Here is a 15,595-nt window from a genome sequence, read left to right as displayed (position 1 = left end):
TCTGTAATTTTCTTTTTTTGTGGTGTCTTTACCTGGTTTTGGTATCAGGGTTACGCTGGCTTCATAGAATGAGTTTGGGAGTATTCCATCCTTTTCTGTGCTCTGAAATACCTTCAGTAGTAGTGGTGTTAACTCTTCTTTGAAAGTTTGGTAGAATTCTCCAGTGGAACCATCAGGGCTAGTGATTTTTCTTGTTGGGAGTTTTTAAATTACCTTTTCAATCTCTTCTTTTGTTATAGGTGTATTTAGTTGTTCTACCTCTGTTTGTGTTAGTTTAGGTAGGTAGTGAGTTTCTAGAAATATGTCCATTTCCTCTAGGTTTTCAAATTTATTAAAGTATAATTTTTCATAGTATTTTGTTATGATTCTTTTAATTTTAGTTGGGTCTGTTGTGATATCACCTATCTCATTTCTTATTCAGGTTATCTGCTTCCTCTCCTGTTTTTCTTTTGTCAGTTTGGCCAGTGGTTTATCAAGTTTGTTGATCTTTTCAAAGAACCAGCTTTTAGTCTTGTTAACTCTTTCAATTGTTTTTCTATTCTCTAGTTCATTTAATTCTGCTCTTATTCTTATTTCCTTTCTTCTGGAGCCTGAGGGCTTCTTTTGCTGCTCTCTTTCTTCTTGTTTCAGTTGTAGGGTTAATGTTTTGATTATGGCCTTATGTTCTGTTTGGATACGTGCATTTATTGGTATAAACTGACCTCTGAGCACTGCTTTTGCTGTGTCCCAAAGGTTCTGGTAGGATGTGTTTTCATTCTTATTTGATTCTATGAATTTCTTTATTCCATCCTTAATTTCTTCTATAACCCAGTGGTTTTTGAGCAAGATGTTGTTCAGTTTCCATGTGCTTGACTTTTTTTCCTTGGTTTTTCTGTAGTTGATTTCTACTTTTATGGTTTTATGGTCATAAAAGATACTTTGTAACATTTCAATGCTTTGGATTTTGTTAAGGCTTGCTTTATAGCCTAATGTGTGGTCTGTTCTCGAGAATGTCCCATGTGCGTTGGAAAAGAAAGTATATTTGGCTGCTGTTGGGTGGAGGGTTTGGTTTATGTCTGTGAGATCAAGTTGGTTGCTTGTAGCATTTAGATCTTCCGTGTCTTTGTTGAGCTTCTTTCTGGATGTTCTGTCATTCATCGAAAGTGGTGGGTTGAAGTCTGCTATTACTATTGTGGAGCTGTTTACCTCTCTTTTTAGTGCTATTAGAGTTTATGTATTTTGGAGCCGCGTCATTGGGTGCATAAATATTATAGTTATGTCTTCCTGGTGTATTGACCCTTTAATCATTATATAGTGTCCTTCCTTATCCTTTGTGGTGGATTTTGCTTTAAAGTCTATTTTGTCAGAGATTAAGATTGCCACTCCTGCTCTTTTTTGAGTGTTGTTTGCTTGATATATTTTTTTCCATTCTTTGAGTTTTAGTTTGTTTGTGTCTTTAAGTCTGAGGTGTGTCTCTTGTAGGCAGCATATAGACAGATCGTATTTTTTATCCAGTCTGCCACTCTCTGTCTCTTTATTGGTGAATTTAGTCCATTTACAGTCAGCGTAATTATTGATAGGTATGAGGTTAGTGCTGTCATTTTGATGTTTTTTTTGTGTGTTGTTTGCAATTTCTTTGTTCCATTTAATTTTCTGTGCTGAGTCGTTTTTCTTTATGTATTTTCATCTTTTTCATTGTTGTTGATTTTGTGTTTGCTGAGTCTTTATATTGTTCTTGTTTATTATTTTGAGTTGTAGGGTTGTTAGTTTCTTTCGTTGTTACCTTAATATTTATCCCTATTTTTCTAAGTTTATACCAGTCTTTTATTTCTTTGTATCGCCTTGACTTTCTCTCCATATGAAAAATCTATGTCTGCATTTTTTAGGTCCGTCTTTTTTGTTTTAATGTTGTCATCTTTTACATATTGACATCTGTTTCCCGATTTTCAGTGCTTTAGCTTTGATTTGCTTTTGTGACTTCCCTATCTGGGTTATATCTGGTTGCTCTGTCCTGTGTTCTAGTCTTGGGTAGTTATCTGATGTTACTGATTTTCTAACCAGAGGACTCCCTTTAGTATTTCTTGTGGTTTTGGTTTGGTTTTTGCAAATTCCCTAAACTTCTGTTTATCTGGAAATGCCCTTATTTCGCCATCAGATTTGAGAGACAGTTTTGCTGGATATATAATTCTTGGCTGGCAGTTTTTTTCCTTCAAGGCTTTATATATGTCATCTCATTGCCTTCTTGCCTGCATGGTTTCTGCTGAGTAGTCCAAGCTTATTCTTACTGACTCTCCTTTGTAGATGACTTTTCATTTATCCCTAGCTACTCTTAAAATTCTCTATCTTTTTTTTTTTGGCAAGTTTGATTATAATATGTCTTGGTGACTTTCTTATGGGATCTGCCTTATGTGGGGTTCAATGAGCATCTTGGATAGATATCTTGTTATCTTTCATGATATCAGGGAAGTTTTCTCCCAGGAAATCTTCAACAATTCTCTCTGTATTTTCTGTTATCCTCCCATGTTCTGGTATTCCAGTCACTCATAGGTTATTCCTCTTGATAGACTCCCACATAATTGTTAGGGCTACTTCATTTTTAAAAATTCTTTTGTCTGATTTTTCCGTAGATAAGTTGGTGTCAAGTGCTTTGTCTTCAATCTCACTAATTCTGACTTCTGTTGTCTCAGTTCTGCTCCTATGACTTACTGTTGAGTTGTCCAATTCTGGAATTTAGTGTTAATCTCCTGGATTTCTGATTGCTGTCTCTCTGTGGATTCTTGAAGCCTGTTAAATTTGTCATTATGCTCTTCTCTAATCTTTTTAATTTCCTCTAATGAGTGTTCTACATTTGCTTAATTTCCTTCCTATTTTCTTGAAGAGTTCTATATATTAATCTTTTGTATTCTGTCTCTGGTAATTCCAAGAAATTTTCTTCATTTGGAAAATTTCTGGATTCTTTATTTTGGGAGCTTATTGAAGTCATCATGGATTGCCTCTTTATGTGATTTGATATTGACTGTTGTCTCTGAGCTATCAATAAGTTATATTTACTTACTGTGTCCTAGCTTCTTCTTTTGTTTTGATATGCCCAAATAGGCTGCTCATAAGAGCTAGTTTGATTATTGGCACCTTTGAAGCTCTAATGTCCTGTAACCAGGTGTTCAGATATGTTACTAGGTATGTGAGCTCAGGAGTCCTCCCACTCCTCCTGTATGGATTCAGCTCCGGTGCCCAGGTAGATAGCCACCAAGTGTGTGGTGTAGGCTCTCACTTACAGTCCTAGACAGGCATGGGTGATTGGTATAGTCAGAGGCATCTGGTTCCATCCCTGAGTAAGGCAGGGATCTGACGGCTGCCCCCGGATGTCCAGGAGGAAGGCGTGTCCCTGTTCCCTGAAGCACGTAGATGGGTGGGTTTTGCAGCCCGACTGTGAGCACCTAATGCCGTTGTCTGTAAGGGCTGGGGGGCACCTCTTATTCATGGGCCCCTATCGCAGGTGGCTAGATGGCATGGATGGAGCCACCAGTCTTCAGGCCTCTGATGTGGGTAGGTGAAGACCCTGCTTAATGGGCAGGGCAGTGTCAAATGTCAGGAACCTGCCACTTCACAGCTGAAACAGTTGTAGTTAGAGTTCTGGTATTTACCCTGTTGTACTGTGGTAATGAGGGCCTATGCTATTGAGATGGGCCCACACAAGTCTCTGCAGGGGGAAAGGCACTCAAAGTCTGTGGGTTCCTTATGTGTGTGCCTAGGCAAAGGAGCTGTGCCTACCCTGGGTTCCTGGCTTAGGGCAGCTGGCAGTTTATTTTTTCCCCTTTTTGTTAATTTGTTCACTCTCCAAGACATGGAGAATGGCTCCCAGCATGTGATGGATCCTACTTCTGGCTCAGGGTACTCAGCGATTGCTGAAGCCGGTCCGGGACCCAGTGCAGAGCAGGGTGCAGGGAGGTAATTGGGAGAGAGGTTTTTCCCTAAGGGGGGGTGTTTTTGATCTGCATGGTAGGCCATACTCAATTACTTATCTTTTGCCGGATCGAGGGCTGCTTCTCACTGGTTCTGCGTGGCTGTGTAGACTCTGGTGCTGGGTCTCTCCTGGTGCGGAAAATGCACCTCCGTGTCACGGCTACTTGCCTGCCTCACCGCTCACCCCCAAACTGATCTGGTCTGAAAAGCTCAGGCTCTCGCTGGGTAAGGTCTGGCAACTCCTCACTGCTTCTGAACCATCTCTCCCTCCCCCTGCCACTCAGACTGGTTCCTCAGCTCTGCCTTTGATGTTCAGGGCTCCCAGATTGCCATATATAATCGAATCACTTGTTTTTTCAGGTCTGTGTTGTAAGAGGGTCCACTGGAAGCATCTGACTAGTCCGCCATCTTGGCCCTGCCTCCTCCATGTAATTGATTTTTTCCTTGCTCTTCCTGTTGTTAATTTCTACTTTGATGGCATTGTGATCAGAGAAGATACTTTGTATTATCTTAGTGTTTTGGATTTTGTTGAGGGTTGTTTTATGGCCTAAGATGTAGTCTATTCTGGAGAACGTTCCATGTGGGTTGGAAAAGAATGTGTACTTTGCAGCTGTTGGCTGGAGTGTTCTATATATGTCTGTGTGTTCACGTTGGCTGATTGGGGGCTTTAGATCTTCTGTATCTTTGTTGAGTTTCTTTCTAGATGTTCTGTCCTTTACCGAGAGTGGTGTGTTGAAGTCCCTTATTATTATAGTGGAACTGTTGGTTTCTCTTTTCAGTGCTGTTTAAGTTTATTTTATGTATTTTGGAGCCCTGTTGTTGGGTGCATAGATATTTGTTATGTTTATGTCTTCATGATATAGTGCTCTTCTTTGTCTCTTATGGTGGATTTTGTTTTAAAATCTATTTTATCTGAGATTAATATTGCCACTCCTGCTCTTTTTTGGTGGCTGTTTGCTTGATATGTTGTTTTGCATACTTTGATTTTTACTAAATTTATGTTTTTGTTTCTAAGATGTGTCTCTTGTAGACAGCATATTGATGGATCCTGTTTTTTCATCCATTCTGCCACTCTATGTCTCTTTATGGGTGCATTTAGACCATTTACATTCAGTGTAATTATTGATAGGTGTGATTTTATTACTGTCATTTTGTAGTGCTTTTTTTGTGGTGCTAACTATTTCTTTGTTCCTCTTACTCTCCTGTGTTGAATTCCTTTTGTTTGTGGATTTTTTTGTTTTAATTTGTTTTTGTAGATTTTATTTTTACTGAGACTTCATGTTTTTCTTCTTTATTTTGATGAGTAGGTTTGTTAACTTTCTTTGTGGTTACCTTGAAATTTACCCTTACCTTCCTATCTTGGAACCAGTCTATTATTACTTGTTATCGCCTTGCCTTCCTCTCCATTAGAAAGTTCTATACCTACACTGTTTATTCCCTCTTTTATTGTTCTGATGTTGTCTTTTGCAGATTAACTTCTCTAGTTCCCTGTTGTAAATCTTTTGGTTTTGAATAGTCCTTGAGAGTTCGTTTCCTAGGTTGGTATCTGGCAAGTTTGGTTTGGTTTTTACATAGTCCCTTAATTTCTACTTATTTGGAAATATCCTAATTTCACCATCATATTTGAATGAGAGTTTTGAGGGATTTATTATTCTTGATTGGCAATTTTTTTCTTTCAAGGTTTTATATATGTCATCCCTTTGCCTTCTTGCCTGCATGGTTTCTGCTGAGTAATCAGAGCTTAGTCTTATTGTTTCCTCTCTGTATGTGACTTTTTGTTTTTCTGGAGCTGCTCTCAGGATTCTTTGTCTTTGGTTTTATCTAGTGTGATTATGATATGCCTTGGTAATTTTTCTTTTGGGGTCTATCCTATATGGGGTTCGTTGAGCTTCTTGGATGGACAGCTTTTCATCTTTCATGATATTAGGGAAGTTTTCTGTCAGCAATTCTTCAATGATCCTCTCTGCGTTTTCCATTTTCTCCCCTTGTTCTGGAACTCCGATTGCTCGCAAATTTTTGCTTTTGATTGTATCCCACAAAATTCTCAGGGTTTCTTCATTTTTCTTCGTTCTTTTTTCTGATTTTTCCTCAAAGTTGTAGCCAAGTGTTTGTCTTCAGCTTCACTGATCCTGTCCTCCACTGTTTCAGACCTGCTCCTCAGCCCTTCTATGACACTGTCCATTTCTGAAATCTTGTTGTTTATCTTCTGGATTTCCTACTGTCGTTTTTGTATGATTTTTAGTTGTGAGTTCATCTTGGCTTTTGTTCCTATACCGTTTTCCCGAATTATTCCACCTTTTTGTATTTTCCGTGATTTTGTCTGCCCTTTCCATGAATTTGTCCATTTTTTCCTCATTTTTGTCTGCTTTTTGCTTCAGCTCCTGGACAGCTCTGAATATTGGTGATTATAGTTCCCCATCAGGTAGTTCCAGTGCCTTTTCTTCTACTGGAAAGTCATCTGGTGTTTTATCTTGGACGCCTACTGGAACCATCCTGTCCTGTTTTTTTATGTTTTGATATTGTCTGCTGTCTTTGGGACATTCAGTAGTTATTTTCTTCATTTATTGATTGTAGATTTGTTTTGTCTTTCTCTTTTGTTTTATTCCACAGATGGGCTGTGGATTCTTCGTTGTTCGCTCATTTGTGGACACGATATTTTTCACCTCCTTGTCAAATGGGCAGGGCTAGTCACTCAGCTATGGTGCAGCAGGGCAGTTCCAGTTGAAGGGAAGGGGCTGGGATAGGTTGTTTGTGGCACATACTGGGGCCAGCAAGGTGAGCCAGGGGTCAGTGCAGGGCAGGTTCCGGTAGGCTGTCCCTGTGCTACTCAGTAGTGCAGTGTTCAGCACACGGTGCAGATAGGCAGGAGGGAGGGGGAAGAGGAGGTTGTGATGTGTGAAGCTAGGTTAAGTATGGGAAAGAAAGAGAGGAGAGATGAACAGGAGCCAGAAAACAAAAAGTGTTGAGGGAGCCTGCTGTTGGAGTGGAAAGACGAGAAACCGAGAAATGAAGAAAAACAAAAAGGAAGAAATAAATAAATAAAAAGAAAAATGCTCCCCAGGGATCCCACTGGCGCCACTGTGCAGACCAGGGAAGCAGCTCCCAAGCCATGCAGTACAGCCCAGCTGGAAGGGATGTAGATGATACACAGTGCTAGGTATTCAGGAGATGGGAAAAGAAGGTAAGTAGAAAAAGATGAGAAATTGAGAAATGAAGAAAAATAAAAAGGAAAAAAGAAAGAGAAATCAAACAAATAAGAAAGAAAGAAAAAGCCCCCAGGGATCCCACCAGCGTGGCAGCGAGGACTGGGGAAGCAGTTCCCCAGCCAAGCAGTGCTTCACAGCCTGTCAAGAAGAAGCAAAGATGGCACACTGAGTCAGGTGTTCGAGAGAAAGGAGAGGGAGGAGGTGAGAGGCAGAGAAGAAACCAAAAGAGACTGAAAAAAGCAACACTAGCAACAAAGAAATGGCACTGAAGAAGCTGGCTGGTGTGGGCAGGGTGAATTCGCAGGGCACATAACCAGCGCCTCTCGTGCCATTTGTTGCAGCCCATTGGGAAGCGGCAGATCGGCCAGCCAGGAGCTGTGGATTGGCCTGTTGGGAGGCGGCAAAGGTCAAGCTGGGGGAGGCAAAGTAGGGGGTCGGAAAGCGGTTTCGCTAGTTACCTCCTGCTGGGAGCTCTGTGACTCTGCTTTCCTTTACTCCCTGTTCGCCGATCTCTGACAGGAGTCCAGGATGGTGGATCTGTGCTACATTTGCTGATACGGGACCTACGCTCATAACTGTCCTCGCTCTCTGTTCTCTGTCAGTTATCTTATTCCATTTGGTGCTTGGTTGTGTGCTTTATCTCTTCCTTTGATGCTTAGGGTTCCAGGATTGATCTTTGTCTCTGTTTTATTTAGTTTTTTGGTCTTTGCTGTGGAGGGACAGCATGGTGCTTCTGTCTGTAGCACCATTTTGGCTCCACCTCAGGATTATTTGATTTTTTTAAACTAGGCATGTTATGGCTTTGGTTTGAAAAATAATACACCTATTCCTCACTTATCTATTCTCTCATTATCCGACATTTCACATTTATGATGTAGTAAAAAATACTATCTGACCATTTTGTACGTTAATGAGATGGCAGGCATGGCAGCAATGGTTACAGAGCGTTCTCTCCCTCAAGGAGAGTCTCCAGGTCGCCTCTGGGAAGCTGGACCACACTGCCCTGCGCCCTCCACTCCCTTCTACTGGCGGGTGTGCCAGGTCCCACTGCCGCACGCGTGGGGCTGTGTGGACTGGCAGGCAGCATTGAACCAGCAAGCGCCTCTTCTAGGTTCTCAGCTCTTTTGTGGCCTGAGGCCCTGCAGCTCAGAATTGCTATGGGGTGGGAAGGGAGGAAAGAAAGAGGCATCTAGGGGTGTTTGGAAGAAATGCTTGCAAGTTTATTGACATCCCAAAGTGAGCAGAACTGGGCCTGAAGCCTCTGCCTAGGGGATGCGTGGCTCTCAGCACCCTCGCAGGATGCCTCAAGCTTCCGTGACTGGCCAGGCCCAGAGGGCAGAGCAGGCTCTGGGATCCTGAATGCAGGGCTTACAGGGGTGGGAGTGGAGCCCTGGAGGCGGCTCTAAGAGGGAAGCTGTGATGTAGCACAGGAGGATGATGAAGTGGTTAAGCTGTGGGCCCTCCAGTCACACAGCCCGGCTTTATCCAGCTTTGTCTTCTCCAAGCCTCTTTCTCTGCAGAGGAATAATCCATAACTGGACTCATCACAAGAGCTCGACTGCTAACCAAAAGATCGGCAGTTCAAATCCACCAGGTGCTCCTTGGAAACCCTATGGGGCAGTTCTACTCTGTGCCATAGGGTTGCTATGAGTTGGAATCAACTTAATGGCAACAAGATTAGTTGTTTTTTTAGTTTGGACTTGTCACAGTGATGAGCAGATCAGTAAATCTTAGCTCTTATTATTTCTATGATCATATTTTCTAAATAAAAAAAATTAGACAAATAGATGGTCTGAAAATGGGGGGAAAATCCTCCATTTTCACATAACTCTAATTTTTGGATAACAACCTGGTCTTTGGAACCTAACCATGTTGATAAAAGAGGTGTGTATGTAGTGTGGAAATATTTATCCAAGTAATTAAAATTTCTTGAAAGAGTTTGCAAATTATAGACTGAATCAGCTCCAAGATCCCTTCCAGCCCTAACACTTTGTAGTAGTGTGAGAGTCATTTTAATAAAAGAGTTTAAAAGATTTTAGGGCAAGTGATATGTTAATGTTTATCAATCCAATTTTTTCTCTTAGGTTAGACTATACAAATGAAGAAAGCAATTTGGAATCAGGTAGACATTCTGAAACATATTTGTCTGATGATTCAAGAGATTCAGATGATTCAGATGTGGATTTGGGTTCTGCTGTGAAGCAGCTACAGGAATTTATTCCTGATATAAAGGAAAGGGCTGCCACTACAATTAAGCGAATGTATCGGGATGACTTCGAACGGTTTAAAGAATTTAAAGCACAAGGTAAGCTTGTAGAAGTTTAATATTTGTTGATTTTTTCATATAACTAGCACTTAACTTTCTTTTATGAATAATTAAAATTTATCCATTGACAAGATGTGTCTTTCAGCTTCTTTCAGCTTTATCTTCTACCAGAGTTTTTATAAGAGCTGTAAGATTAGCAAAAGTAAGTGCTCTAGTTTTTGTCTTTGCCTACCTAACTTCTGGTAGAGGAGGCAAGGAAGAGGAATGAGAGTAGTATGGCTGAGGAGAGTAAATGGAGGCTTCTCTTAAACTTTATTTCAACACTGTTTGAATTTTTAATGAACGTGTATTACTTTTCAATACAAAAACACACACCTACGAGGATGGCTATTATTTAAAAAACAAAACAAAACAAAATTAGTGTTGGCAAGGATGTGGAAAAATTGGAACCCTCATGTACTGCTGGTAGGAATGTAAAATGGTGCAACCACTGTGGAAAACAGTTTGGCACTTCCTCAAAAAGTTAAGCATGTAATTACTGAATGACTCAGCAGTTCCATTCCTAGGTATATAACCAAAAGAATTGAAAGCAGTAACTCAAACAGATATGTTCATTGCAGCATTATTCACAAAAGGTAGAAACAACCCAACTGTCCATCAGATAAATGGATAAACAAAATATGGTATATCCATACAATGGAATATTATTCAGCTATAAAGAGAAATGAAGTCCAAATACAAATGCTACAATGTGTGTGTAACTTGAAACATGCTGAGCAAAATAAATCAGACACAAGAGGACAAATATGATGTGATTCCCACTTATATGAAATATCTAGAATAGGTAGACTCATAGAGACAAAAAGTAGATTAGTATTTACCAGGAGCAGGTGAGAGAGAGAAATGGGGAGTTACTGCTTAACAGGTACTAAGTTTCTGTTTGGGGTGTTGCAGAGAACAAAACAACTCAGTCCTTAAAACAAGATTAGGAGAATTTATACAATAAAAAAAAAAAAGAAAGAAAGGTACATTTGAATACAGAGAGACACCAGTTCACGTGAGAACTGATGACTCCAGTGAGAGGGCTTCAAACAGGAACAGATATAGTCCAAGGAACAAAGAAATCATAATACACATTGTTTCATTGGTTAGTCTTTGGTTAAGGGCACAAGAAGGATGAGTTAGGAGGCGGGGAATGGGCTTCTATTGGATAATTGGGTACAGAAGCTTACAGTGATTGATTTCAGGGAGTAATTATAGAGGTTCTCAATCATAGTTAGTATCCTTCAGGAGGGGTCATAAAAACATCATTGGTTGATGTGAAACAGCTCTAACTCTCTCAGGGATTTGTGATAACCGTTTGGTACCAGGACCTCATTTCCCAGAAATAGCTTGTTGAAACAAAACCCTGTTCAGTTGTCTGGGAAACCTTAGGTAATGCTGGCTCCAGGACCCTTTCAAAGCAATTTTTTTTTTATTACATCCTCATCATAAAGAAACATTTCTTAGGCCTACTTTACACAAGAAATCACCTGTGTCAAGATCCCCTTCCTTAGAGTGTGTTTCTTTAACATCCTACTTGACTGAGAAGAGAAACACTCCCTCAGTACCCATGGCTACTAGCAATTAAGGAGCCAAATGGCAGGTGCCTGTGAAAAGTCTGGGTCGACTCTGCTGAGAGCAGCTAGGCAAATAAAGAGTCTGGGCAGCTATGTAGAAAGACCAGTTTAATTCAGTCATTTAGTTCTGGTCAAAAAGGCTCCATGAACTTCTCCCTTACCGGGGTGATGAAAAACTTTTGGAAATAGTGGTGATGGTTGCACAACATTGTGAATGTAATTAATGGCACTGAATTGTATGCATAAAATGGCAAATTTTGTGTTATATATATATTTTACCACAATAAATTTTAAAAATAAAATAAAAATTTTAAAACATTTATGAAGAAGGAACCATCACTTCAGAATAGGATGACCAGAGAAGGCCTTGGGAGAAGAGGTATGGCTTGAGCAGAACTTTGAAAGACGCTGGACCATAAGTAGAGGATGGGAGAGTGAACAGTCAGGCACATGGCCAAGACTGGCTCCCTGACAGGAAGGCGGGGATGTTGTGTTGTGTTGTAATTCCCATTGAAGATCAGATGGTGGGTTTACTTTTATTCGTTATTGACAATAATATACTTTTTTTTCCTCAATCCTAGGTGTTTCTATTAAATTTGGCAAGTTTTCCGTAAAGGAGAATAAACAATTAGAAAAAAACGTACAAGAATTTCTGTCCCTGACAGGAATTGAGACTGCAGACAAGCTGCTGCACACTGACAGATACCCAGAGGAGAAATCTATGATCACCGATTTAAAACGAAAATATGCATTTAGATTGCGCATTAGTAAGTTTAGAAGTGTTCACTCTCTGACCATCTGTATCTATAATCTTATAACTTTAAAGTAAACGAGATCACCCATGGTAAGTAAAATAGTCCCTGGCACAATGCCTGGCCTATTCCGTGCCTTCAATGCATGTTAACTGCTGCTGTGGTTAATAGTATTCTTATTGTTGCTAGCCTACACTTTCAGGGATTTAGAATGTATTCCGATCGCCCATATATGGTGCTTTTACAGATTTTATGAAAATTTGCACAATCAACTTCTGTCTTTTCTTCTTAATAATGTAGTTTTGTATTTTTTTTCTTGTTTATTTACTTTTTTTTTTTACTTCACAAAGCACATTCTTATATGTACCTTGGTCTCCCTTTTTTTTTTTTTTTAATGTAGCCATATGTGTGCCTTATAGCTAGAACCCTCCTTCTGGAGGTGATGATTAGAAGGTTATAAGGTCATGAAGTAATATGGGATCAGACTGAAAGAAAATCTCCTTTGACTTTAAAAAGGATAATTTCTTAGTTATTCTCTTATTTGAAATTATGTTAAAATTACTTTGCCTTATAAGGGTCTTTTCCATGAATTTAGTAGAGCAGAATCTGGGGCCTTTAGGTACTAAGCATTTAGATTTGAAAGATCTCCAAGGAAACTGGTATTTTGTGCATCTGCTCTGCAAGACAACTTTATACAAAACACATGAAATCCCAACCTTAATGTGGGGTTTAGGATAGTGTTGTTAAAAAGAGTTTGTTTGGGTTACTTTTATAAATGTGACTCTCTTTCGTGCCATGCTCTGAAATGCTCCCTTTTTTAAAAAAAAAATTAAAATGTGTGTCATCTGACTACCTTTCTTTTTGACTTTAGGCAAGGGCATTGCTCGGCCTTGGAAACTAGTATACTATAGAGCAAAGAAGATGTTTGATATCCATAATTACAAAGGCAGGTAAGGAAAAGGTCTTAGCAGCTTGAGAGAACATTTTCTTTAGACTTTGACAATACTATCAATAAAAATATCCACAGTAATAAATTTAAAGTAAAAGTTATGAAGATTCTTTGGTGTGTGAAACCAGAAGATATATTTGTTGTCACGTGTATGTCTCTACAGGCCATTTTCATTTAAAGGTTTTTAATCTCTTTTCCAAATTCTTAGCTTTTCCTTTTTGCCTTTATTTTAGCATATAACATACTCCGCCTTTCTTACTGGTACTCAGGCAATTTTCTCTGCTGTCTACCAAATTGTAAGCTCCTTATGAACCCAAACATTCCTTCTCAGTCTGATGTTCCTTTTAGCACTTAGCACAACTGTTTGGGTTTTCAGCACATATTTGAAGGTGCAGGTAAACACTAGTATTAGATCATTTACGTGTGATTCAGTAGTGTTAAGGCAGAGTGCTTAATCTGGTTATTCTAATTCCCTCTTCCTTCTGCCCTCCAATAAAATATCCAACCATAATTCATTTCCAACATTGCAAAGAAAAAAATGCAGAGTAAGTGTCTGCTATTGGAGCCCTGGTAGTGCTGTGGTTAAGAGATTGGCTGCTAACCAAAAGGTCAGCAGTTTGAATCCACTAGCCACTCCTTGGAAACCCTATTGGGCAGCGCTACTCTGTCCCATAGGATTGCTATGAGTCGGAATCGACTTGACAGCAGTGGGTTTGGTTTTGTTTGGTTTGTGGATAAGCACTATGCTCAAGGACAAAGGGATAAGCAAGAAAGCATCAGTTCCCACCTCATAGGGCCCAAACAATTACTGTCTCAACTACTTTATCTTACTTTGGGAGGCACGTTTAGTAAATTATAGCAGTCTTCTGGCAGGGTTAGGAGTTCTACTCATCTATGTGACTTTAAATCAAAACATACGCATTATCTCAACTTCAGACATTGATATGACCTTGGTTTCTTTCCTGTTTTTAAATTTTTTACAAAAAGAAAGAAAACCTTATGTAGAGAAGCGTTCCCACACGGAAACTGAAACTTGCTATACCCTTTTTTTCCAACCGCAAGGTTAAACAGTTGTGAACAGAGCTCTAAGAAAATTCACTAGAGACGACATTTTAAATCCAACTTGAAAGAATGCTTTTAACTATTTTTTGAAAAAAATGCTTTTGGTAAATTGATGGTGGCAGCCCAGGTAACATGTTTCTCTACCTATGACAGATGTGGAATGAAATTTTTTTTTCAATAAAGTTTTTTTAATTGCAGTGGAATGAAATTTTTGGAATAATAAAAGTCTGTCATTCTAGTAATTTTAAAAAGCTCCTTTTGTTTATGCCATATCATTTGTGGTGTCATAATCATTTGTCCTGAGAATATTTTTCTAACTTAAGAAATTTTTAACTGAGAAAACAATACATGTAGCTCAACTATGTACACAAGACTAAATGGGCACGCCAGCCCAGGGGCAAGAACGAGAAGGCAGGAGGGGACAGGAAAGCTGGACGAATTGAAATAGGGAACCTATGGTCAAGAAGGGGAGAGTGTTGACATGTCGCGGGGTTGGCAACCAATGTCACAAAACAATATGTATGTTGATTGTTTAATGAGAAACTAATTCACTCTGTAAACCTTTATCTAAAGCACAATAAAAAAAATTATTAACTGATAAAAAGTAGAAAGTCAAAAAAGTCAAAGAATCTGAGGGACTTTGGAAGTCAATATACACTAGTCTCCCCACTTTTTACACTCACTTTCTCTCTTACACACTCTACTCTGTTTCTTCGAGGGTCCATTTAAGTCATTCTTTATACCAGAAGGACCTTGATTGCTTGGAAAAGAAAACTACTAGAAAGTAGTACTTTTTGAAACCCATGGATTTTAATAATCAAGGATGATGAGTCTCTATTGACCGTACTCTGCATTTATAGATGAATTTCCGAAAACGTTAGGATGTTATTCTCATGAATTAGTTCTGGATTGTTATCATCAGAGACCATTAGTATTTTGCTAGGGCTTCTTTTGTATTGCCCTTGGTAATAGCATAGCTCCCCTTCCCAATTGATGTTTAGGAGTCTTGGGATCTCACATAGATTGCTTTTTCTTCACGTAAACATTTCTGGTGGTTAATCTCAAATTTGTTGAATAATATTATAGTGCTTTTTTGAGTTTTTTAATACATTTGTTTTTATGTGGTATTAATGCACCTTAAAAATGTCTCAGATAGTTTTATCTGTTTGTGTTAAGCCATTCATTGGCTATTTAATGAATGTCTGTTGCCTGTCAAGCATTATAGACTTGTTAGTGAACAAAACTGACAAAGTTGCCACCCTTATAAAACTCACCCTCTACTGCCGCGTCATCCAGTATGGTAGCCACCCAGAAAGCAGAGAAAATTGCATGAACAGTTGAAATGTAATTAGTCCAAATTGAGATGCATTGTAAGATAAGATACATATTAGATTTGGAAGACTTGGTATGAAGAAAAGAACATAAAGTATCTAATACTTTTTATATTGATTATATGTTAAAATAATATTATGTATTGGTTTGAGTAAAATATATTATTAAAATTAATTTCACCTTTTTTTTACTTTTTTTAATGTGACTACTAGAAAATTTAAAATTACATTTGTGGCTCACATTGTATTTATTGGACAGAGCTGCTCTAGAGGAAGAGATGAATAAGCAAGGGAACCTATAAATATATAATTGCAAATTGTATTCAGTGCTATGAAAGAGAAGCACAATATTCTGTAATTAAAATGGGGACCTTCTTAAGTTAAGGTAGTCAGGAAAGGCCTCTCTGAAGAAATGCCATTTAAACTGTATTCTGAGGGTTTGTAGGAGTTATCCAGGCAGAGTGGAGG

The 15,595-nt window shown here is 39.0% G+C and overlaps 1 protein-coding gene across 3 annotated transcripts in view; it reads left to right on the top strand.

The window, feature by feature from the left end:
* TTF1 (transcription termination factor 1) overlaps positions 1-15,595 on the top strand; it is a 57,095-nt gene that overhangs the window by 21,885 nt on the left and 19,615 nt on the right. For all 3 annotated transcript variants that reach the window (XR_002824004.1, XM_004375781.2, XM_023730835.1), the window contains exons 4-6: positions 9,233-9,453; positions 11,615-11,800; positions 12,657-12,735. Coding sequence is in view for 2 of the 3 variants with exons in the window: in XM_004375781.2 (XP_004375838.1) it covers positions 9,233-9,453; positions 11,615-11,800; positions 12,657-12,735 (486 nt within the window). In the remaining variant the exon portion in view is untranslated. The remainder of the gene's footprint in view (positions 1-9,232; positions 9,454-11,614; positions 11,801-12,656; positions 12,736-15,595) is intronic.

This window comes from Trichechus manatus, unplaced genomic scaffold (assembly GCF_000243295.1).
Source record: "Trichechus manatus latirostris isolate Lorelei unplaced genomic scaffold, TriManLat1.0 scaffold00038, whole genome shotgun sequence".
Lineage (NCBI taxonomy): Eukaryota > Metazoa > Chordata > Mammalia > Sirenia > Trichechidae > Trichechus > Trichechus manatus.
Note: the sequence above shows the minus strand (reverse complement) of the source record. Positions and strands in the feature narration are given on the sequence as shown.